This window comes from Anastrepha obliqua, chromosome 5, assembly GCF_027943255.1.
Source record: "Anastrepha obliqua isolate idAnaObli1 chromosome 5, idAnaObli1_1.0, whole genome shotgun sequence".
NCBI classification, from domain to species: Eukaryota; Metazoa; Arthropoda; class Insecta; order Diptera; family Tephritidae; genus Anastrepha; species Anastrepha obliqua.
The window spans coordinates 65,413,635-65,439,336 of record NC_072896.1 but is presented as its reverse complement, the minus strand read 5'-3'; the positions used below and the strand labels follow the sequence as shown (position 1 = coordinate 65,439,336).

Here is a 25,702-nt window from a genome sequence, read left to right as displayed (position 1 = left end):
TCCTACTTAAGTAAGCATATATGTATATGCATGTATGTATATGGGCATATGTATATAAAATTCACATATTTGTATTTGCATATGCCTTATTCCTGTGTGCATGGTAATGAACCGTTTCTCTGTTGAAAATAGGCCGATGATAGGAAAAGTAGGAAATGAAAGGGAGTGTTTCGAGTGTAGTGTGTCTTGAAAAAGTCAAATCGTTGATGGTGCCTCTTAGTGTTGTTGACTTATTAACGTCTGATGCACAATCGAAATTGAACATATCTTTCATGAACTTGATTAATGTTTCGTAATTGTTCATGTTTGTGTAAATGTAACTTGATCAATTCCATTACGATTCCATTTACCTCCTTCTCTATACATACATACAAAATATCTATCAAACAAATAAAATTAAAATTTTCTTTTGAAAAATGCAACCATTCCATCAGTATTTTCTTATGACGTTGTCACGATAAACTATCGTCAGTAAACCGACTTTACAACCTTATTTTCCTTCCAACAAGGTTCTGAGAAATAAGACGTGGTGAAATCGGATGCTTTTCAGATTATTTTGACATCTGTCACCTGTGTTTTCCATTATCTTACTTTCTGCTGGCCCTTCAAAGCTGCAAAAATTTTGTACATGTTCTACAGGTAGGGATCTTCCCGATATGCAGAATGTATGTAGATATGTGGTCAACATCGGACCGTTAACTCGCTCAGGAATTTCAAAGGAATCAGCAGACTTGCTGACGTAACCGGGGCCATAACAGCGGTTTGTATACGATAAAACTGAGATTGTGTTGGTGACACACGAAAAAATTAACGCAGTCATTGGTCATGTCTCTTCATTGGCGTCGGAACAATGACTGTTTGATCGAGTGTGTGAATACGTGTATCCGGTGATAGGGCAGCCGAAGTTACTCTCACAGTTCGGTGGGCCACCATTGGTAATATATCATCTTTGGGCAACCTCAAGTGCATAATCGGCCTCTGCCATTTTTATTAATAGGTGTTTCGTGGCCTTTTAATTCGCGAAAGAGCTTCTTCAAGTTGTACAGGACCTTAATGATCTTCTATATGCTAAGTACTTTTTAGACGTTTACTTTTTATTCGTGTTTTTTTTTTTTTCTTGTGAGCTTCCTCTTTTCGTGCTTGAGTGGAGATTGATCTGCACGTCTGTGGCAAATGCGTCGGGTAGCTGTTTCTATCGCAACTCAATGGCCATCTAAGTTAGCTGTAACATGGTAATGCCCGTAGTAAATATAAAATACTCTGGCCAAGGATTCCTTCTACCATAAAAATATCGAGGTGGTTACGGCGTTTCGATTTGAGCCCCTTAGAGGGAGTAAATGCGCGTTATGTAGGTAAAATGGAGTGAACAGGTTTTATATCGCATTATTATTTTTCAGTTATGAGTTAATGCGCTTATTACAATAGTTCATGTGGATTCGGCATTGCCGGGATGCAGTCTGCTACTGATAGGTAGGCTAATCAGAATATTTGAGATAATATTTTATGGCTCAGTAATACACACCAAGTCACCATTCATTTTCTAAGCTCATTGAAAATTATAAATATGAGGGTATGTAGACTCGTAAAACCATAAATTAAGGAGCGGTTAGATACTATTTATTCCTGAAGCCGAACGTAGTATGGTAAAGTGCGCTTTTACCGTTTCATGAAACCGGTTAGAGGCGAATGAAATATTATAAAATAACTTGTATTATTTCTATGCCTCTCGGGTTCTCATAGAAAAACCATCTGCCGTTCGGAGGCAGCATACAATTACTTTTATGCCGAAACCTGATGTACATTCTACCGTTTTTTGGGGCTCGACTATTTCGACGAACCTCAATCTCTAAACAAAGGTTACGTCTAAAATGGTAAATTAAATACAAGTACATTCTACTATTCTATTTCATTGAAAACATTTGTGAAAGTCGATAGAATAATATTTGTAATTACCTTAACAAAAAATATATATAAAAATTTAAAGTATTTTTTTTTTTTATTTCATCGACCATATACGCATACGTATAAATAATTACCTACAATTTACGATTTTCATTTCCCTATTGAGCTAATATACTCGTATATCATATATACTATATTTACACATACAAATACTCATTTTGATACATATGTTTGGACGGCAACACGAACTCCTGTTGGCATTCATATATAGCAGTGTTTCTCAAACTGCGCTACTTGAGGTATCCAAAGGTCGGACGCCAGCAGATAAAGACACAAACAAATTAAATGATTTTATTAAAAATCCACACTGTTTTGTATTTTGTAGCAATTTTTCGAATTTCAACTTAACAGAAAATTCTTTTTCATTAAGTACAACTACAGAGCCAGATATAATATATGTACATATTGTATAAGCTGACTGAGATGAAAGACACAAAGAAAACTATGGACATAAAGGCCTTATAAATCGCCCGCTCCTCTTCGATAATAGCGAAGACACACCAGTACACTGTGCGGTGGTGAATTAGCGAATAGCGGTATTTTGAAGCGTATAAAGGGACCGAAGCTAATTTTAGTGCTAACATTAGAGGCTACTGTCGGTACATCAAAGATTTCATTAATAAAACTCATGAGAGCCGTTGATGCAGTGCTGACATCTGAAATACAGCAATGTGTTTCCTAACAAGGACTGGCAGGGTGGTAGCAAAATTCTTTCTCAGACAGCAAAGAAGTGAGATACGAGCACTGATGGGACTAATGAAGGAGTGATATCCATGGGACAACGTATGGTCCATATGCCCAATATGCATCAGCTGCAAAATAAATTAACAAATAAAATTGTCCTTTGCTGCGTCCGGGTCACTCTGGAATGAAAAATAATGATCATCGATGAGCTCACGAGAACGGAGTCGACAGCAGATTTTCATGGTCCAGGACCGTACTGTCGTATTAACTGGATAAAAGCTAAATGCAGGGTAAATCGAGAAATTGGGAAAATGCTCAAAGAATTAACCATTGGGAAGTCCCGCAAGGACTTGTGTATCTGTATTGCCTTGACAAAGACAGTGCAGTCTTATCTTTCATCGAGATCAAATGTAAAAATAAGTTACTCGTCCCTTTCTAATTCGCACTAATGACCCTTCTTCAAGCTGTGTAGGAGCTTAATACTCTTCTATATGCTGAGTGCTTTTTATATCTGGCATTATTGATTGAGTAGAGATTGATCTGAACGTCTGTGGTAAATGCGTCGAGTATCTGTTTCTATGGCAGCTCAATGGCCATCTAAATTAGCTGTAAGATAGTAAATGTAAAATTTCTGACAAAATGTAAATTCCTCCTCTCATAACAATATCGAGGTGGATACAACGTCTCGATTTGAGGAACTAAGAGAAGGACATGCGCAGTCTGTAGACAAAAAACAGTATCATATGCAGGTTTTATCAGAAGGATGTTGACACTATTGTTTTTCAGTTATTAGTTCATGTGGACTTAGCATTGCCGGGATGCAGTCTGTTACTGCTGGGTATGCTCATCATAGTTAATGGTAAGTCAGTTAAAGTTTAGGGACAATCTTTTATGACTTAAAGATCTCCGCAAGGCGGAAATTTACTGAAAGAATTTGGTTTTCAACCAATTCCCAACCTGAGGCAGGGAACATTTAATGATAATAGTGCTAGTCAATAGGACTACTATTAACTGCTTTTAAAAAATGTAGTAGGGCACAAATGATGTTTAGGTCGAAGTGTGGGCCGTTGGGCACACTACATACACCATACAAAATTATTATTATTATTATTATTGTTATCCCTCGCCACGACGCTCGTCCGAGGCATAATTTCTATCACTTTGAACTATTTTGCACATCTAGAGGAATGGGAATTATTATTGAGAATGGGCGAGCTAAATTATTTTTCCATCAAACAAAATGCTAACATTCATACAAGAGTCTAAAATCTGCAGATGGGCAATGCATTTCCACCACATCTTTTTTCAGTAACTTTAAGAGGAACAGGTAACATCAATATGTATAATTAATATATATATACTTTATATACATACGAGTATATAATTGGCGCGTACACCTTTTTGGGTGTTTGACCGATATTTTAGTCTCTTAAAAACTTGATAAAATACCATTTTGAAATAACTACGTCCTTAGTAAGATTTAAATGATTACAATGAACATTAATAAATAGTATTTACAGAAATTTACGAATTTCGGTTACCATGTGGACTAGATCACTCAATCTCTTTGAAAAATCATGTGTAATAAATTATAGTAAAAGTTCGGCCTAAACCTGTTAATTTTCCTTCCACACACTATTAATTTTTTTATTTATAACCCAATTGTTTCTACCGTTTTTGGTGGTATTTTTTTTTTTCTTCTTTTAATGCTGGCATAGAACTTTTTCATTGAAAACAGCGTGTTGTGCTTCGTTGATTTCAGCTGAATGAGGCATAAAAACAAAAGTAAGCAACATAAGTATGTGGATCTGTATGTAATGGTATAAGGTTGACAATCTAAAATTTTGTTTAGAACATATTTTCGTATAAGGCCAATTAAGCACAGAGTTGGGGTATTTGTACAAGTAAAGGGTGATTTTTTAAGAACTATAGGAAACTTTTTCAAAACAACACACATAAAATTCAAGAAATGCATGAATAGACATGAGCTTTAACATAGCCCCACAAAAAATAGTCTGAAGGCGTTATATCGCACGATCTGGTGGCCAATTGACAGGTCCCGAACGTAAAATAAAATGTTCACCGAACTCGCCTCTCAACAAGTCCATTGTTACGCGTGCTGTGTGCCATGTGGCACGTGCCTGAAACCACATGTCATGCAAGTCAAGCTCTTGCATTTTAGACAAAAGAAAGTTGGATATCATTTCACGGTAGCGCTCACCGTTCACAGTTACGTTACGATTCGCAGCATCTTTGAAGAAGTACGGCCCAATGATACCTCCAGCCCATAAACCGCACCAAATTGTGACTTTTTCTAGATACTTTGGTAGCTCTTGTAATTCTTCTGGCTGATCTTCACTCCAAAATTGACAATTCTGCTTATTTACATACCCATTGATCCAAAAATGAGCTTCGTCGCTGAACACAATTTTTCGATAAAAAAGTGGATCTTAAACTTTCTTAACAGAACACGGATTTTTATAATAAAATTCAATGATTTGTAAGCGTTGTTCGTTTCTACGACGATTCATGGTTAAATTATAGACCAAACTGAAGATGTTTGACAGTGAAACAAAACACTAAACGTGCGTCAGCTGTTTAAACCAACTGTTTAAAAAGATAATAGCTAAAAAATCACCCTTTACATATGTACATATGCATGGCTATTTTAGATATTTCAATGTGTGCATTCATATGAGGAATCTCTCAAGCATTGTATGTGAAGATATATTATATGTATTCAGTATGGATACAATACTCTAAAACAGTAAACATATTCAATTCAGGTGTGATAAAAAACCACGGCTCAAACGAGACTATATTTTTATATGTTTGTTTTTGGAGGTAGATAAATGACTTTCTAAAATGTTTAGATGATGCTCTTTTGTTGTATGTATGTACTTATGTACAATTACAATTGCCCATTATTCTGCTTAAACGACATACATATTCGATCCGATCCTGACAAATATAATATAAAAGCTCCCCGTTAAAAACGTCTACAAATAAATTTAATTTACTAAAACTATATATAAAAATGAATGGAATGAGAGTTAAAATCTTGGTATAAGAACCGAATTGGCTCAATAATGCCGTAATTTGTGCTTTATGTTTTAAAATAAGATGCCTTAAGTACCTTGATACTCAAGAGTGAACTTTAACGTTAACTTTCCACGAAGAATTGAGCTAAAAATGTACCCTATGAGCAATGTGTAGGGGTGTCTTAAGCCGTAGGTCTATACCGATAAGCCGTAACTGACCAATATCTTTAAAGTCAATATAGCCCAGGTCATAGCTCAAAACCTCTCGCACCCGTGCTGCTGTGGACATTTGAACAAAGTCATATCCATACATAATAGGATACACACACAACTTATTTTATTCCATTTCGACCCACCTTTGTAATATATTGCGAGCCGTTATGTACCTTTTTAAGTGCTTTTTTCTATTCGGCCTGAAGAGGAGAAAAAACAAAACTTATACTAGGTTGTTCTATAAGTTTTGCGGTTCGATAAGAGAAGGCGTTGCGACTAGCCTTTTTTTTTTTTTTTGTTATGTTTGTACACCCTTCATATGGACGTATATGGAGATTCATTTCAATCTGTCAATTCATTCCTTGTTTACAAGCCATTTAGTATCGACGTGTCAGAGTATTTTCTACAATGGAAAAAATCAAGTATCGTGCAATGATAAAATTTTTATTTTTGGAAGGTTTAAAAGCAAAGGAAATTGCTGAATAAATGTTGAAAGTGGATAAGGACTATTCGCCATTAATTAGGGTGGGTTACTGAATTTAAACGTGGTTGTACAAGTCTTGCAGACGATCCCCGTTAAGGACGTCCAAAATCAGCAACAACACCAACAACAGAAATAGTAGAAAAAATACAGGACATCGTTTTACAAAATCGTCGAGTGACTGAAAGAAATTTAGTAGCAGCCTCAGGCATCTCATTGAGCGGTGAAAGCAATACTTTGATTGAAGTATTGGGTTTCAGAAAGTTGTATGTACAGTCGGTGCCGCATTCGCTAACATGGAATGGAACAAAAACATACTCGAATGCGATTTTCTCAGCAACATTTAGAGCGTTTTCGAAATTATAAAGTGAACTTTCGATCACTGTGGATCAGATTTGGGTTTATTACTATGACCCTAAATCAAAACAAGAGGCTAAAGAGTGATGTGAACCTGGTTATCCAGCTCCGAAACAAGTTCGTGTCGAGAAATCGTCTGTAAAGGTGTCAGCATCTGTTTTTTTGGATGCGAAAGGATTTTGGTTTGTGGGCTACTTGCAAGAAAAATTATCATTGCAATACCCAACATGAAAAGCGGTAAACTTAGTTCTAGTTCTCTACTGATTTAATCCAATAACAAGAGTCCTATAATATATCAAGCCAACATACTCAGGATCTTAAAATACGTACAGCCATAATAGGTATATATGATGCATATATGCATTTAGATATGTCCCAATCAAAGTTTCAAAACTCAATCGGACCATGTTTAAAATGTTCTATAAAAGTTAATGCAATAGCTTACCGAACTGAAACTTTTACTGTAAAATAAATTTAAGTAAACCTTGCATTGATTTTTAGTTAATTAATCAGCCCTATCGCTTTCAGTCTTCCCGGCGTTGACGACGATGACTATGACAGCATTTTGGATCCCTCTGATGATGCGGCCAATTTAAAGCCACGTCAACAACACTGGGCCAACAAAATGCAATTCGTGCTAGCCTGCATAGGTTACTCAGTGGGGCTGGGCAATGTCTGGCGTTTCCCCTACATGTGCTACAAAAGCGGAGGAGGTGAGTTCAAATCAATGCCAACTGAAATGTGTAATGTGTATTAATGTCATACTGTCATATGATATGTGATAATGTGTACCTGAACAGTGTGCTGGAAAAGCAAATACCCACGCTTACTCACTGCATTAAACGCAATGTTATCAGTAGCCACAGAAAATGCTAATTCTATTTTTTACTATTTAATTTGTGCTATTCAATTGTTTAGTCAGCCCGAAATTTATGCATACGTATACATATAGACATAGATCTCGTCCGGTGTGGAGGCCTTTAAGTGTAATTAGCGAGCGTTTTAGTAATAAAAATTTTTGACACATATGTCTACTCATAATTCATGAATGGTCATAAATATTACTTAAGGAGCAACTTGCTGCTCTTCTGAGATTTTTTAAGCTTATCATGTGTGTAGAAAAAAGATGAAATAGCGTGAAATCTTTGCGTTTGCAAACAAGCAAAAATGACGCCGAATATACATAACACAAACATTTAAAAACAAATAAACTTAGATAGATTTATTTAAGATGCGTGTAAGACGCTACATTACTTTTGTCGCAATACGATTTTTAAACAATGATGCATAAGTAAAAAGTGTTTTTATAGAGAGTGATAGTTTTAGAATTAAAGTTGTCAAAGTTGGTTAAAGATGCCAAAAATGTTTAGTTTCACTTAAGAAAGTATTTAATTATTATAAAAAAATATTCATTCGGCCATAAGACCACCTGAATGGGCCCTGTGGAGCTGAGAGGAATGTAATCCATTGATCTAATTTTCCACGACTTATACCATGAGCAACTTTAGCAACTGACCCAGTTTTACGGAAAAAAACATCAATAATGGTGCATGAAATATTGGGGAACGATCTTAAACTTTACCCCTTCAAAAAGCAAATCTTGTAATTGCTTAAGATACACAAAAACATTTTATTTTTACATATTTTTTTTTTTGTAGTAGTGTGGAACCAAAGTAAGCGCTTTAAAAAAGAAGATAGGTGGCTTGTCAACAGGATTTTGGCTCTTCAGGACATCTGAAACGAAAATGTTAAACCTTTTATTACTCTGTAGGCTTGTCATTCTGGCAGGTGCTACTTTCGTTTCTTTCCAGCCCAAACTTTCCATACTACAGTCTGATTTCCACCCGAAAAACATACCTTTTTTCAAAATTCCGCCATTTTGTTATTTTTCAAAAAAAAATTTCCCATTGTAGCCTTTGAAACAAACCCAGCAACCAACACTAAAAGAAAATATCATTCTCAATAAAAAAATCATTACTGTAGGTAAAACAATATAGCTCGCCCATTTTACTACTAATCTTAAAATACAATGTTTTTTTTAAGTTCTAAGCTTCCTTCCTGTGGTTTTTTGTTGTAACTACTGGGTAAATAAATTTATATTGTAAATATATAACAAAGTACGAGGTTGGGTCAACGAGTTCGAGAAAATTTAAATAAAGAACTGTCTACTCCACAAACAGCATTTTCTTTTTCAACAGAGTCTTCTTTTACTGCCACAAATCCATCAGATGCTTGAGTTAGATTTAAATATGCAATCAGTGCCGCCGAGCGTTCCTCATCTAAGACATTCAATCTGTGAAGATTCCAAGCGTATCTAATTGTCTTATCAAAGAGAAGGGCTGAGGAGCAGTAGTGAAACGACATGGACATAATTATTCTCATTCAAAACCAAAACGTTTCTCTGAAGCCTAGCCCACATAGAACGAAGAAAAGAGTGGAGGAATTGCTCAACGCAACCTCATCCTTTGCTTCGCAGAGCATATTCCTTAGCTGATTTCCTGATCGAAATCATAGCATCAGTCCGCAAGTGGTTGCCGCTCTGAACTGGGGATATGCAATACACTGACTTCTTTTGGTAATAACTTTCTTATGGTGTGGGTGGTAAATGCGGAACTGAAGGGCTCCTCCCTCAAAAAACCCCACTTCAAGGAAAAGTAGTAACATCTCTACAAGATTAAAGTGCTGATTTACTATTGAAACCAGAAGACTGAAAGTTATATCTACCCTGATGACATCGTTATATGTATGTAGTGCCAACGGATATGCATATACATAGTGACGCTGATTAATATAATATCTTACAGAGATTACTGGACAAATCGTAAACTAACGCCAAGAAAATGGGGCTGAAAGGCTAACTGCAAAGCTTTTGAGCTAGCTCGCAGTGGTTACACCATACCTGATATTGGCATGCGAACTACTAAGAAATAAGAAAAAATTGCGGCCCGGTACATCTCTCGCTCAACAAACAAAAAATGTGTCGAGGACTTGATCAAACGCTGGCACTTGATGGGGAGTACTCTGAATATATTCCGCGAACTTTTTGATTAAAGTGGTCTACATTTGCTCTAACTGTATCATCTAAAAGTGGGTAAATGTAGTGGAGAGTAGAATTTACTCAATTGTTTGATACGTAGATTCCGTAGTCGAGTTTGCTTATTACTAAAGATCCGTCAAAAGTCAAGCAAAATTCTGCATTTTTAATGCGAAATTCATTACAATTTTTTATTTTTGTTTTTATTTGTTCACTATATTTAATTCTATACTCGTACCATCATTCAGTTGTTTATTTCTTATTTTAAAATTGTTTTGTATATTCCGTTATTTAATTTTCTTTATCATCAATCATTTTCAGGTGTGTTCTTAGTACCTTATTGCATTATTTTGTTTATATGCAGTATTCCTTTGTTGTTCATGGAGTTATCAATTGGTCAATACACCGGGCGTGGGCCAATTGGAGCATTAGGACAGCTATGCCCTCTCTTTAAAGGTAAGAATTTTTGTTTATTTAACACTACCAGATATCCAGGTCTTGGCTCAAAGTTCGTATTTAGCTAATATCTATAATATTGAACTTACTCAAATTACTAAATAAATATTATCAGTCGCAGCCGTTATTATAATATAATGACGAACGAACAATAGTAATGTTGTTTGCCTTCTCATCCCTCAAAAAAAGTGCAGCGATAAACTTAATCTAACTTTTAACGATGTACCATCATCTAAATCCTCTCCAAATAAAGGGTGATCAATTTAGAGGCATCGGATTTTAAATTGAAATATAAGAACGAAAACTCAAATTGCTTGGGCAATCTAATATTTTTTGTATAGAACCATTGTTTTTTAAAGATATCAAATGTTGGCCGCAACTGTCCGTAAATCGGCCATCCGTAAACACCAATTTTGAATTACTCGCTAGAGGACTTCAGTCGGTATCTCGTGAATAACTTTAGTAATGTTGGTGTCCAATTCCTCAATCGAAGCTGATTTATCCACAAAGCATTTGTACTTTACATATCCGCACAAATAAATGTCCAAGGGTGTGACATCTCACGATCTTGATGGCCAATCCACTGGTCCGAGGCGAGAGATAAATGGCTCACCGAAACGACGACGCAGTAAACCTGTATGGCAAGTAGCACCGTCTGTGGGAACTAAATGTTGTGGAGATCACGAGCCTCAATTTCCAGCTTCAAAAAGTCGTTTATCATATCACGATAGCTTTCGTCATTCATTTTTATATTGGCGCTAGCCTCGTGTTTGAAGAAATATGAGCCGATGATTCCTCCAGCCCATAGGCCACACTTCAACCCAAATAGGGCAATTTTGCTTACTGACGTAACCATTAAGTCCAAAATGGGCTTCATCGCTGAGCATCATAAGTTGATCTGAGTGCGCGTTGAACACTTTTCACAGAGCGTCGATCCAATTGTATGATTTATAAACGTTGTTGATGTTACTGAGAAAAAATCTGAATTGTATTTAGTTTGACAGTAGTCAATCTTGACAGAAGAAGAATAGAGAGAGTTTTCAAGCCCACATCTTGTATTGCAAATAACCCAACTTTAGCTTTGGGGCTTATTAAAACAAGACGTTCGTTCGCAGTTTGCCTTGAGTGAGGCTGTAATAGTAGCTTCCAAAAACAGATGACCTAATCCTTCCTACCCGGACGTGGACATATGGTGTGTTTCATGGTTACAAATGCAGTACAAAAAGTATACGGATCATCTTGAAGTTTTAAAAGCTTTTCAGTACCCAACGCGCGAAAACATTTTCAGTGTTAAAACGTTCCCATAAAATATCGACTAAGCACAAACAGAAGTTCTGAAGAATACTTCTAATTGAGATCGAAATATCGACAAATAAATAAAACAAATGAGAAAATAAAATAAATGATGCTAGTGATTTAATTTATTTTTTATTATTAATCCGACCTTGAGCTCACGAAATAAAAATACGAAAGGTAAATACTTGGAGGTCACTAAAACAGTTTAAATCGAAATATTAAGGGCCACTCTTCGAGCGATATTCTCCTTCAGTCGACATTCTATCCTGCTTAAACTCCTTGGCCCATCTTATGAATATGTAGAATATGAAAGAGAGGAATTCTCATTATTTCCAGTAAGTCAGTATGTATTTCTTTCCTAGACATTTTTTTAAGGAAGAAGTACCTAATGACAGTTTATACTTCATTTTTCGCTATTTAATTTTTTGTATGTATTCAGTATGTATTTCTTTCCTAGACATTTTTTTAAGGAAGAAGTACTTAGTGACAGTTTATACTTCATTTTTCGCCATTTAATTTTTTACACACGATTGTGTGCAAGTGGAAACGAACTACTTTAGAGAGTTAGTTCTTTAGAAATATTCATTTAACATTACTCTGTGATTAGTCCGGATATGGATAGGCTCTGAATGGTAGGCAATCTCTTGCTTGGCAGAAGTTAAGCAAGTTAATCGTGAAAACCTAAAAACAGCAATGCCAACAAAAGATCATTCTAGACCATAACAATAGCAGTTGTCACATATCGTCTTAAACAAATACCTATGTAATATATAATATTTAACTGGCAGTCAGACTAATGCATGAGCTCATGGTACCCTCGTACTCAGAAGGTCTGGCTTGTTTTCACTCCCTCTAATTAAAAACTCACAAATTAAATGGACATGAAAGAATATCAATCTCTTAGGTATGTATGTTTCCTCTGCATGTTCTCCACATAGTTCGAGCAAAAAAATAATAATAATGGGCGTTCTACCGTAGAACTAAACAACCTTCTTATATTCCTTTAAATTAAAAACATTTTATTATTTGTTTTCGGGCGACTAAAAGAATAATAGATTTATTCCAATTCAATGTTTTATAAGAACCTCAAACTGAGCGCAAGCAAAATACATCTTTAAAGGGAGCTTGGTACTGGACTTCATAATATGGTTTCACAAATGTTGGGGCTAAAGTTTAAACCTTCTCAGAACAGTCGATACTTTTCGTGTGATACTTTTCTTCTTTCAAAAATACATTCGGAGGAGGCCGTTGCTAACCGAAGGGCGAAACTTATTAGATTAAAACTGGTTGATTTTTAATTCTCGCATTGGGCAGGGGAAAAAGTGGTTGAGGTTCATATGGAATATTTTCAAAAACAAGTAAATTATATTAATTTTCAAAATAAAAGTAAATATTTTTGTTTTGTCAAATATTATATTATATCAATGACGTCATTTGCAAGACACATTAACGACAGTATCAGCTGATTATCTTACTACGCTGAGCTCGACTAATGTGTTACAATGATTCTTTGTAACAGTACCATTGAATCGACGTACGTATATATTATATAATATTAGTCGGTGCATTTTCAACTGTATTTTCGTAAGAGAACAACCATCGTACAAGTATTTTTAAAAGAGAAAATCGTACCACCCGTTTTGCTTGGCAAAGTTGATTTGTACTCAAAATCTAGTAGATTTATTAAAGATATTTGTACGAGAGTTGCTAAGCATTTATGTTTCAGACTTCACAATGGAAAAATGAGCATATGCCATCAGGCAAATGACCACCACGACCACGCTTGCAGGACAATATTCTTTTCATGAAATTTTCCAGAACCGAATTGCAAAGTGGCTGCCTCATGTCCTCGATAGCCTCACGAATTTCATCTTTGTGGTCTTGAATCGACCCTAGGCTATTGGCGTAGACCTTCTCTTTCACGTGGCCCCAAAGAAAAAGGTCACAAGGTGTTAAATCACAAGGTCTCGGTGGCCAATTGTGATCCCCTCTTCGAGAGCTAACACTGCCCGGAAAATTTTCTCGTAAAAGATCAATGGTTTCGTTGCTTGTGTGGCACGTAGCGCCGTCTTGTTGAAAATAAACGTCGTCCAGATCAATTCCATCCAATTCCGGCTATAAAAAATCGTTCATCATCTCTCGATAGCGCAAACCATTCATTCATAACACCTTTTATTGGAAAACTCTTTATATACATATACATATGTACACGCGATTGTCTACAATAGTACAATAATGCACTGACGACCTTGTCCGTGACCAGACTCGCACACCAGTTTCATGGTAATGGGTTCCTGTTTTCCGCCTAGCTGGTTTGTAAATGATCGTTTTACAAATACAACTCACAATACTGATCTAAATTCAACACATACAGACGTATGTAAGTACTCCATAAATGTAAACACCGGCGTGAGTATTAGAATATCGAATATCTAGACATACGAGTTTGTCTACAAGTAATTTTGCATCTATCAGTTCCCATACTCTTGCGAATTTTCCTCGTTCACCCATGCGAAATGAAAAGTGATACAGTTTTTAATGTGCATACTTATATACATTTATATATATGTATATATACGTTAATTAGCTCAGTATTCAGACTTAACGATATTCTAAAAGGTGTGAAAAGGTATGACAACAAAAAAGTTTAATGATAAATGCTGTATGTACATATATCCCAGTTGGACTTTAAAAAATTTGTCTTGAATAAGTTTTCTTTAAAATATAAACTAATTTTTTGGTGCGAGAGAGTGTATACCGAGTATTTATCTCTGGAATGTGGATAACAGTAAAAATACAGGACTACTGTAACCACATCCAGTAAATCGCCAATTAAAGCCTGTTGCATATCCAACAGTTGGTAAATCGAGCATATTGCATGAATGCGTGTATCGTTAAGTGGTAAACAGAGAGATCTATGCTCTACACTTTGGTTTGTATCCGATCAACTTACAGCAGAGCAAAGCTTACAAGTCGGATAACTTTATTCCCAAAAATTCTAGTTCGAAGTCTGAAAATGCTTTGTATGCTGACATTCTGCGTAAGGTAAAAATATCGGACTGTCTCAAGACTCTTGGAGTATATGTAAAAGCAATCCGCAGAGCAGCTAAACAGGAATTGATCATAGAGCTTAAAAGGACACCGTACGGAAAAACATCAGAATATCAAGCAGCAATTGAAGATGTTCTGAAAACCGCAGCAAAAGTGACGGTTAAAACTCACACTGTAACAGTACACTGCAGAGATCTGGATGAGGCAACCACTGCGGAAGAATTGTGTGACGCGCTTCATGCCCAAGGCAACATTAAACGTCCAGATACAGCGGCAGTAAGAAGCCTAAGAACGGGGTACAACGGTACACAGACGGCCGGGATGCGAAAAAGGTGTTAGAGATTGAACGTGTGCGAATTGGATGGGTGTCATGCCGGGTACGGAATGTCGATTTTCCTAAGCGGTGCTTCAAGTGCTGGGGATACGATCATGTTGCTCAAAATTGCAAGGACCAAATAGACAGGTCGAGACTCGGTGGAAAAAGTGGTCAGGAAGGCCATAAGACACTTATGTACGTGTAAAAATCTTGAACAATACGCACTGTGCAAGGGGAACTATGCAGCTGGCAGCTACAAATGTCTATTAGTTAAAAAGGCGCGAAGAGAAGCCATCCAATGAGGGTTTTACAGCTTAATCTCAACCACTGTCAAACTGCCCAAGAACTCTTGGAGCAGACCATGGAAGAGCACAAAATAGGTATTGCACTTCTATCTAACAAAAACATTGATGGTTATTCCTGGACGTCGGATGGTTCAAACAAGTCGGCGATTTGGACAATGGGACATATTAAGCCACAGAGCAAAATGATGACTGCTAAAGACGGCTTTACATCAGTTAAGACGAAAGACATCTATTTCTTAATTTGTTATGCTCCACCGAGTCTCACCGCAGAAGAATATGAACGAATGCTGACATCCTTTAGCCTTTGTTTTGTTTTTTTGGCGGTGAGGTTGGTTTAAAAATACCTGCGCATCATATAGTAACCGTCGCTACTATGTGTGTAGTCGCCTTGCGACGGCATTCCATTTTTCTTCGTCTATCATCATTTTTTCGGCAATTTCGTCAGGTGTAAATACACCAATAGCTCGTTACAGACCTGTTCTCTCTACGTTTCACCTCTCGCATTTAAAGAAGGTGTGCTACGCATCATCGTACTCAGTATCTCCATACATGCAGTTTGGTAGGCTCACTTTTCCCATTCGCCACAAATATATACTTGCGAAAGGGCCCATGCCCGGACAAAAACTGTGTGAGGTAATAGTTAACCTCACCGTGCTTTCTTTCTACCCACTTTTTTAGATCGGGTATTAGTCTCGCTGTCCTTCTACCATACCGTTCAGAGTTCCATCTTGCCTGCCAAAGTGTGAGCGTTTGAACTCTAATATCGGGGAAGCGTGGCACTCCTGTGTTTTTGCCTCCCATCTCCGCTTGCGCTCTTGTGTTAGAATATCTATAGGGATGGTTCCGCTGATAACTAACACAAATGCTAGTTCCGCTGCTTCAAATACTGTCCTGTATGACGAAGCCACTCGGACAGCGCAGGTGCGTTGCACAGATTGCAGAGTTTTCATTTTTGTATCACACACTTGCTTACTGGACGCGGTTGCTTCAAAGCATACCTACACAGGTTCCATCTTGATAACGACCCGTACTGCCGCAGTGCCCCGAAGAACAAGAAACGGCGAGGCATAGTTTGTTCCAATGCCCTCTATTCATTAATGAGAGAAATATGCTTGAGAGGGTGTTTGGTGAAAAAATAAGTGAGACAAATCTTATCCTGGAAAACTGAAAAATTATATGTGTAGTGACCGCAAATATCATAAAGGTCCTTCAATACGCGGAATATGCCCTAGAAAGAGCTCCTTAACACAATGTACAGAACAGGACGATGGAGTAATAATATACTCAACCCGGCCTCCTGACGTACTACTTAGCGGTGAAGTTCCAGGTATGTCCCGTAGGACATGAGGAGGGGTTTAGTTAGGTTAAAGTCCGACACCACGGCTTCGGCCATAGGCTTTTGATGCTGTCCCTCCTCCACAAAAAAAAAGATAGAGATAGAGAGAGGAATAGAGATAAAGATAAGGTCACACAGTTAAATATGAAATCACTGAAGGAACACTAATTTTAATAAACACAAATTGCCACAAATTTTTAAAATATTAAAGCCAAAATATTGCTGATTTCATTGGTTAAATTACTTCACTATATTTAAGAATATTTTCTTTATATGAAAGCCAGTCACTCAAAAATTATATTTTACTATTTGTATGTTTTCGTATGTTTGAATTTGTTGGTGTATGTAGATTTCCATAATTAAAAAAATAATAATACAAGCATTATTCTCAAGATTCATTTATTACTTTTCTTGATGTTTTTTTGAAACTTACTAGTAGCTTATAAATATTTATAAAATTCCATAAACCACAACAACCCACTTAATTACACGCCTCTATACTCATTAAGAATTCAAAGCTCGCTTTCATAATTACAATTTGTCCGCTAGTTGCAATTTTCAAATATTAAATGTCTAGACTCGGGAATTGAAGCAAAATGAAAAATGATGTATATTAGTATATATATATAATACATATTTACAGATTTATATATGCATACTCATATAGGTGGTATGGAATATAAAATTGAGCAATTGACATAATACTATGCGTAGTTAATTGTAATACAACAGTAATTTTTACAGAGTGGGATTAATAAATTTTGATTTTGTGCTAGATCTCCATAAAAGTATAATATCACTGTCGCACAGTGGTATATAAAAATCATGTTTTGTTTGCATCTAATTTAATTTTTTTATACTTTCAGGCGCTGGTCTCGCTAGTGTAATTGTCTCCTTCCTAATGTCCACTTATTATAGTGTCATCATAGGCTATTCAATATATTACTTTTTCGCATCATTCAGACCAGACATGCCATGGGTGGATTGCAATAACAGGTAAGCGAAAAAAATAAAACAGGTATAAAATGGTTTAAATTTTGGCGAAACCTGCCACACATTTGAACTTCAAATAAACCTTTTTTTTTGTTCCAATGGTTTTTTTCTCCTCTTTTGAAAGTCACAGTGGGTATAATTGTTAACCCACTTTGTCCATTTCAAATAGCAGATTACATATGTATATACGAGGGGTGCCTTTTATGTGTCGGGATTTGGCAACCCTGGTGTTGCAGTCAGGCAATTGACAGCTGTATCGCAAACTTTGACATTTTTTGGCTTTTACGTACTCAGAACGTTTTGAAATACCAGCGCTATTTGTGTTGTTTACAGTAACTTAAAAGATTCATCTCGGTCCAAAAATGGAATTAAATCGTGAACACTTTCGTGCGATTATTTTTTACCACTTTCGACGTGGATTAACTCAGCAACATTGCATGGATGAACTTAATTCATTTTTTGGCGATGAAGCTCCATCAAGGACCAGTGTTTATCGATGGTATGGTGAATTCAATCGTAGTTCACTCCAAGACGAATTTCGTGAAGGTCGTCCAAAATCAGTTGTTGTTCCGAAAACCATTGATGCTGTGCGCGAACTGATATTGCAAGATCGTCATGTGACCTATCGTGAGATTGAGACAATCTTAGGCATTAGTGGGACCAGCATACATTCAATATTGCATAAACATTTGACTGTCAAAAAAATTTGTTCGCGTTGGATCCCACACAATTTGTCAATCGCTCAAAAAAAGGCTCGTGTCGATTGGTCGAAGGAAATGCTCAAAAAATACGATCGCGGGGCTTCGAAACACGTCTATGACATCGTGACAGGTGATGAATCATGGATTTACGCGTACGAGCCCGAAAGTAAACAGCAGTCGACTGTATGGGTGCTTCAAGATGAGCCAAATCCAACAAAAGTTGTTCGCGCACGAAGCACTTCCAAGCAACTAGTCGCCTGTTTTTTCGGAAAAACTGCACATGTCGCAACCGTACCACTAGAACAACGCAGAACAGTAAATTCTGAATGGTACAGAACCATTTGTTTGCCAGTTGTCTTCCAAGAAATTAGGAAAACCAATCGCCAAAGACGGATCACTCTTCACCAGGACAATGCGAGCTCTCACACATCGGCTCAAACAACTGCATTTTTGAGCACCCAAAACATCGAATTAATGGGTCATCCGCCGTATAGTCCTGACTTGGCACCGAATGACTTCTTTTTATTCCCGTACGTAAAAAACAAACTGAGAGGTCAACGTTTTTCGACACCTGAAGAAGCGGTTGCGGCATTCAGAATGCATGTTTTGGAGGTACCTCATTCAGAGTGGCAAAAGTGCTTCGACAATTGGTTCAAACGCATGCAAAAGTGTACAGATCTTCATGGAGAATATTTTGAAACACAATAAAGTGATTTTCGATGATTTTTTGTTTTTTGTTTTTTTTGTTGTTTTTGTTCTCCAATCCCGACATATAAAATGCACCCCTCGTATGTATAGATGTATATACTATACTAGTCGTGCCATAAATTCTGTGACAAATTTTACAATGCGTACGGCAAGCAAAAAAAAGTTTCGTTATTTTTGCTTCTGGTCGTGTGCATTGTCTACTCATCAATTATATTCAGTTTGGTGGCAATTACAAAATTGTGGTCAAAGTGCAAAGGAGATTTACAAATTGCTGAAAAAACTTAATATTTCGAGAATGTTTGTTTACCGTACGATCTATCGCTTCTCCCAAACGTCTGAAGTGACGGGCAGAAAAAAAGTGGTCGTCCTCGCGAGTTACGTCACCCGGCCATTCCACTCCAAATATTGAAGTTGACTGGTCGTCGTAACACGACACCCAACCAAACAAGTGTCATTGCACCACTTCATTTCACAAGTGATATGCCTATAAGCTTGCAATGAATGAAGTGCAACGGCACTTACGCAAATGTAGAAATGTAATATCAGTAATAAGAAATATTTTGTTGATTCACCAATTATTGTACAAGTGAATCAACTATTGCCAATAAGTATAATTTCGATGACGTAGGCATAAGATCACTATAAATGTTAGTTGTAAGAACTCATTAATGAATTGTATTGCATACCGTTGGCAAATAAAGACGCAAATTGGTTTTTTTAAGCCGCGACTTACACTTAAACTTATCTCGCGTGGTTCAAAAAAATGCAACCATAAAAGCCGTTCGAGAAAGAATTCGCAGAAATCCCCTTAAAAAGCATGTTTATGTGCAGAGAAATGAAAGCCTTTCGAGGCTCAACTGGTTATCTTTTGACAACGCGCTTGAAGAAAATTAGACTCGACAGATGTAAGCAGTTTCTTTGGTGACACGCGGTGAACGACCATGAAAATATACTTTTCACAGATGAGAAAATTTGCACCGTTAAAGAAGTTTTTAATAAGCAAAACGACAAAATCTATGCTAAAACTTCTAAAGACGCAAAAAATGTTATTCCAAGTTTTTTCAGCGTGGCTACCATCCAGCCTCTGTCATGATTTTGTGAAGGTGTTACAGCTCTTAATGTCTGCGAAAAAAAAGTTAAGACCGGGGCAAAAGTGTACCAGGAGAATGTCTTAGAAGGCGTGGTGAAGCAGAGGGTTTTTATCCTCTGCCGAGGAGCGAAAACTATTAAAAATAACTTTTTATATAAATTAGTGTTTAATGCCCAAAGGTTCGAACCTGTGCACTTCCAAATAGTAGTCACGCACCAGCCCATTCAGCTACGGATAACCATTCTCTTGGGCACGAACCGACGTGGATTATCGTACAAACTTGTACCGACGAGTTCAATATTTTCATTTGATCTGGATGTCCGACTGGGTCTCAGTCGAGTGATGGTTGCTACCAAACCTGTTGCCCGAAACCTTCGTATCTATGAACGAATCAATTCTTCAATTGGGCGTCACGTAAACGTCGAATATTGTAACGCGAACAGCATCTGAGGCGACACACGAAACAAATTGCTTTGAAAACGCTTGAATTGTGAACGCACGTTATTGACCTCGTAACTAAATAAAACGCACGAATAACGGTGCTAGCGCGTCCCGTCCCCCTTCAGCGGTTAGGGTGAAACTTTAAATTTAAAACCTAATTCTGCCACTATCGCTTTATGATTCTTTGAATTTTTTCATAAGTAGATTTTCTTATCCTATCCCAGCCTATACAATTTTTTATTGTCTTCATTGGCGAAATGAAATCTACAGTAATGCCGCTATATCAATTATTTTTATTATTGTTGTTCTATATTCCTCAGATGGAACACTCCAGATTGTTGGGTGCCTCAACGAACTCTTAAGGATGCTTTTGCGCCAAATACATCACGAACACCATCAGAGGAATTTTTTGAGTAAGTAGTATAAATTACCGTTTTTTTTTTTCAAAAACAATGAAGACTTTTAATCCATTATGATACAGCCATTATTATCAATGTTTTGATTTAAAAAATCTGTAAGAACTTTTCGAGACATAATAGCCTATTTCCTGGAGCCTCAACTGTAATTCATACTCAACTGAACTTTGATGAACTAACAGATTGTTAACATAATAAACAGCCGTACAAACAGGGTTCGGAATCAGTTACTCACATTCGTATGCGAGAGCAAACGCGTCCATATATCCTTTTTTCGAGGAATACTCTTTTTTTATATAATTCCTTTTATTTACGATATAATTTTTTTTTTTATAAATCAATCTTTTATGAACAAGAAATGTCAACGAGACGGTGCTCCGCTTAGGTCTTGAGTGTTCCGAAAGTGTTCAGCCAGTGTGAGTACATTGCGAATTACTGGATATGATCATCAATAGAAATGAACCACTGCATGTTCAACAGAAAATAACTCTAATTCTCCACTTGAACCAAAATATAAATTTGGTAAATGATTTTAGATTTGGGACTTATTTAAAAAGTCATACAAATGCGGGGAAATTTTGTTAGTACTTGTTGGGTGATGAAATTGGAGAGGTGCTGCATACTTTTAGGCTTGAAATATGTATATTGAGAAAAGTCTTAAGTTAAAATTCTAGGAAACCATACACAAATTCAACTTTTACTCATTACACTTCCGACATTTCATTTTAATTGTTTTTAATTTCAGAAACAAAGTACTGCAAATCAGTCATGGCATTGAGTACCCGGGTGCGATGCGTTGGGAATTGTTTGTTTGTCTAATATGCGCTTGGCTTATGGTCTATTTCGCCACGTGGAAATCGATTAAATCATCCGCAAAGGTAAACTTAAAATCGCATATAACAAAATTGTACAACAAATTTAGTATTAAATTTAGCCGTAGAGCAGGCCCGTGCGCAGGGGGGCGCGGGGGGTTTGGGGGTTCAAACCCCCCCTTTTAGGGAGATTTCAGCAAACATTTATATTTCAAATGGCCAAATTCCATTCCATCTGATACTCTTTACAGCCTTAGATGCGGATCGAATTTTTTGGTGGGTGTATGTATTCAAATTGTCATTTACATTCGTGCACTCACTTTCAACTTTTGGAAGGCACATTTCATTAGAATACCATAAAAAATGTCTGTTGCAATGATCGTCGAGATTAGAAATCGAAGAAAAAAATGCTTTATCCATTGATTTGCAACTGTCGAAACAAAAATTAGACTTTTTGAGTGAAAGCATTAGACTTTTGTAATGAAGATGCGTTTCCAAATGTTAACCAGATGCTTCGCGTGATGGCAGTTTTGCCTGTGACAACAGCGACGAATGAAAACGTATTTGAGATCAACAATGTCTGAAGATCGCCTGAACGGCTTAGCCTCACTCAATGTACATCGCGATGTCAAAATCGATCCGCAAATATAATAATTTTGAAAAAGTTTTTTTCAGTACCTCGAAGAGTTGATTTATTACATACCTAAATGTAGCTAATTATTACTTTTGACAATAAAATTTCTGTACTCTAAAAAATTTTTTTTTCTTTTTTCATTAATTACGTAACTTGAGTTAAAACCACCCCCTCGGAAATTTTCTGCGAACGGGCCTGCCTTAGAGCATCATTATATGTAAACCTCTGGACTTCCAAACTTATTTTAAATTTTTATTAGTTTCCTTTAAATATCAATAATCGCAAAAATATCTTTAGATTATAATTTTATATTATGCTCGCTGTGGACAAATTACACAAGTTCGGGATATCCACGAACCCGTTATCTCAATCTTAGTGAATTTGGCAGAATCAGTTGATTTGCTGACGAAATAATTCATTATTTGTATTCATTTTGTTGTTGTATTGCTTTCCATTTTTATTGTTATTAACGAGCGAATTTATCTTACAACGCCGTTCTATTTCTTATTTGTCCAATGTTACGTCACAGCCAGAAAAACTCTCACGGTTATTGAAATCTTGTAGTCTATAATTCACCCTTCTATAAAAAGTGACATTGATTGTAAATCCTAATTTCCCAAAAATCATTCAATGCATCCATTTTTATGCACTTTCTTTTATATTTCGCTCACGACCGACTTGCTTATGATCGTTGGAAGTTAGCATTGATAAGTTGGAATAAGGTCTGTCTGTAAGTTGGAAATAATTAAAGAAAAGAAAATTAGTGAATAAAATAATTGATGATTAAAACTTCTAATCTCATTACAATATCTTGAACCAGCAGCTCACCTCGAGATTTCCTCGAGCTGGGTGTTATGTTTGACTAAATTTACTTAAGCCTTGTGGTAATTTAACGAATTTGCGAAGATATGCAAAAGTGTCAAAACTTGAGGCATTGAGAAAGCGGCCTTAAATTTTAGTTAAATGAATTTTTTTTCGTTGTTGTATAAAACACCCTGCGAAAAGTTATTTCGAGGAATACTAGTGGACAGTGCTTGGCGGGATATAAATCGGCCTATGAATCGGTCGCAGAACTGTTTTTTGTTATAACAGCATAAAACGTCCCGCAAACTAAACGAAAATATTTCTAGTAATCTTCTTTAATTTCTTTTGTTCAGGTTCGCTACTTCACGGCCACTTTTCCTTTCATTCTAATTATCATACTTATGGGGCGCGCGGTCACACTGGAAGGTTCCGATGAGGGCTTACGCTATTTCTTTCGACCAAATTGGTCCGAACTGAAGAATGCCAATGTATGGATAAATGCTGCATCGCAAAATTTCAATTCTCTGGGCATCACTTTCGGTTCGATGATCTCTTTTGCGAGCTATAACAAATACAATAACAACATTGTGCGGGATACCGTTGCTGTGAGCGTAGTAAATATGCTAACTAGTCTACTGGTGGGTGTATTTGCTTTTGCGACCTTAGGCAATTTGGCGTTGGAACAAAATACGAATGTGCGCGATGTCATAAGCGATGGGCCGGGTTTGATATTTGTGGTATACCCGCAAGCGATGGCAAAGATGCCATATGCCCAATTGTGGGCGGTGATGTTTTTCTTCATGCTGTTGTGCTTGGGACTCAACTCACAGGTGGGTAAAGAAGTCAATAATTTTAATATAACACCCATAATAATATTTTTTTTAAATTTATCCTCAGTTTGCTATCGTAGAAGTAGTAGTGACTTCGATACAAGATGGTTTTCCAAATTGGATTAAACGCCATTTAGGTTATCACGAGATTGTGGTGCTGTTTGTGTGTGTCATCTCATTTCTCTTTGGCTTACCAAATCTGATGCAGGTGAGTTCTTCTGAATTAGAAGCGTTTCAATTTAAAAATAATTCTGTGTTCGCTTTTAGGGTGGCATTTACTTCTTTCAATTAATGGATCATTATGCCGCTTCCATATCGATTATGTTCCTCGCATTTTGCCAGTTAATTGCAGTGGCTTGGTTTTATGGCACTAGTCGGTTATCGAAGAATGTCAAACAGATGACTGGAAAAGCGCCAACATTATATATCAAGACGTGTTGGCTCCTAATGGGACCATGTCTGCTTTTTGTGAGACTTTCTACTGAAGCATAAGCAACGAAGTATTTTCAACCTTTTTCTCGTACCCTTGCAGGCAATTTGGGTGCTCAGTTTAATCAACTATGAGGAGCCAAGCTATCACAACGGCCGCTACAAGTATCCCGACTGGGCCTACGGCATTGGCTGGATGTTTGCCTCGCTTTCACTCATATGCATACCAGGCTATGCTGTTATCAATTTATTGCGTGCGGATGGTCGAACTTTTATGGAGGTAAGCTCTAAATAAAATGTATAACTTATGTATGATTATCATTTCTATATATTTAAGCGCTTGAGGAATACATTACGCCCCAATATCTACGAATGCCGAATATGCGGCGAACATCACTGCGAGCATGATTTCCCTGAACAGGAACAGTATATGCTGGCACAAGAATTATCTGGTATTTATAAACCAAAAGACCCGTTGGATCCCAACGCTCCGCTACATCATTTGAATGCAGGCAACAAGGCTGGCTATAATCCAATGCTTCCACAGCGCGAGCCAACTGAATTTACCTATGAGGAGAAGACTCAACAGGACGAAGATGCGCATTTGCCGCCAGCGTCTACAGCCAGCACATCTACAGCAGCGGGATACTCGTATAATAAATGTTGAATATTTACGACATACATACATATATGCGGCTTAGATGACCTTGTCTACTGTGTGTACATTGCGCTCAATTAGTACTCATAATTAGTTAACTAAATTACATTCGCGGCATCGAACATTTACATTTTACGCAAAATGACTTTATTTGTTGGATTGGAATTAAATACTTTGCTAATAACGTATATATAAGTGCATATGTATGTACGACTGCATGTATATTCTAAATAAGCTAATTTAAAAACAATTTAAGCTTTCCTTAAACTACATACTTATGTATGTATGTATGTATATTATTAGAATGAAGACACTTCTCAAAATTGTTGGCTGAAAGCGAAAATCTCAACAGATGTAAGTTTAAAGTTATTCAATATAAAAAATACTTTTATATATGTGTTTTAATTTGGGTAAAACATTACTTTGGAATAAAGTTTTCAACCAGTTATGTAATTTCCTAGACTTCAATTACTAACATTGTGCGACAGCAATTTTCAAACCAAACCAATTGCAAATGAAAGTACTTATGTAGAATAGTAAAGCCCCGACTGGGTTTTGGTCTACCGGGTCACAAATTTTTTTTACAGTGTATTAAACTTTCGCAATATTGATCAAATACCATATTTAGTAATATGGTAAATTCAATACAAATAT

General features: G+C 36.6%; 1 protein-coding gene across 4 annotated transcripts in view; it reads left to right on the top strand.

Annotated features, from left to right (window-relative positions):
- The window catches only part of LOC129247636 (sodium- and chloride-dependent GABA transporter ine), a 62,669-nt gene extending 37,230 nt beyond the window's left edge, over positions 1-25,439 (top strand). For all 4 annotated transcript variants that reach the window (XM_054886848.1, XM_054886849.1, XM_054886847.1 and 1 more), the window contains exons 4-13: positions 7,267-7,451; positions 10,094-10,228; positions 17,399-17,528; positions 20,786-20,878; positions 21,627-21,759; positions 23,485-23,961; positions 24,029-24,169; positions 24,229-24,429; positions 24,494-24,670; positions 24,728-25,439. In XM_054886848.1, coding sequence (XP_054742823.1) covers positions 7,267-7,451; positions 10,094-10,228; positions 17,399-17,528; positions 20,786-20,878; positions 21,627-21,759; positions 23,485-23,961; positions 24,029-24,169; positions 24,229-24,429; positions 24,494-24,670; positions 24,728-25,057 — 2,002 coding nt within the window. In that variant the 3' untranslated portion in view covers positions 25,058-25,439. The remainder of the gene's footprint in view (positions 1-7,266; positions 7,452-10,093; positions 10,229-17,398; positions 17,529-20,785; positions 20,879-21,626; positions 21,760-23,484; positions 23,962-24,028; positions 24,170-24,228; positions 24,430-24,493; positions 24,671-24,727) is intronic.
- The last annotated feature ends 263 nt before the right edge of the window (positions 25,440-25,702 follow it).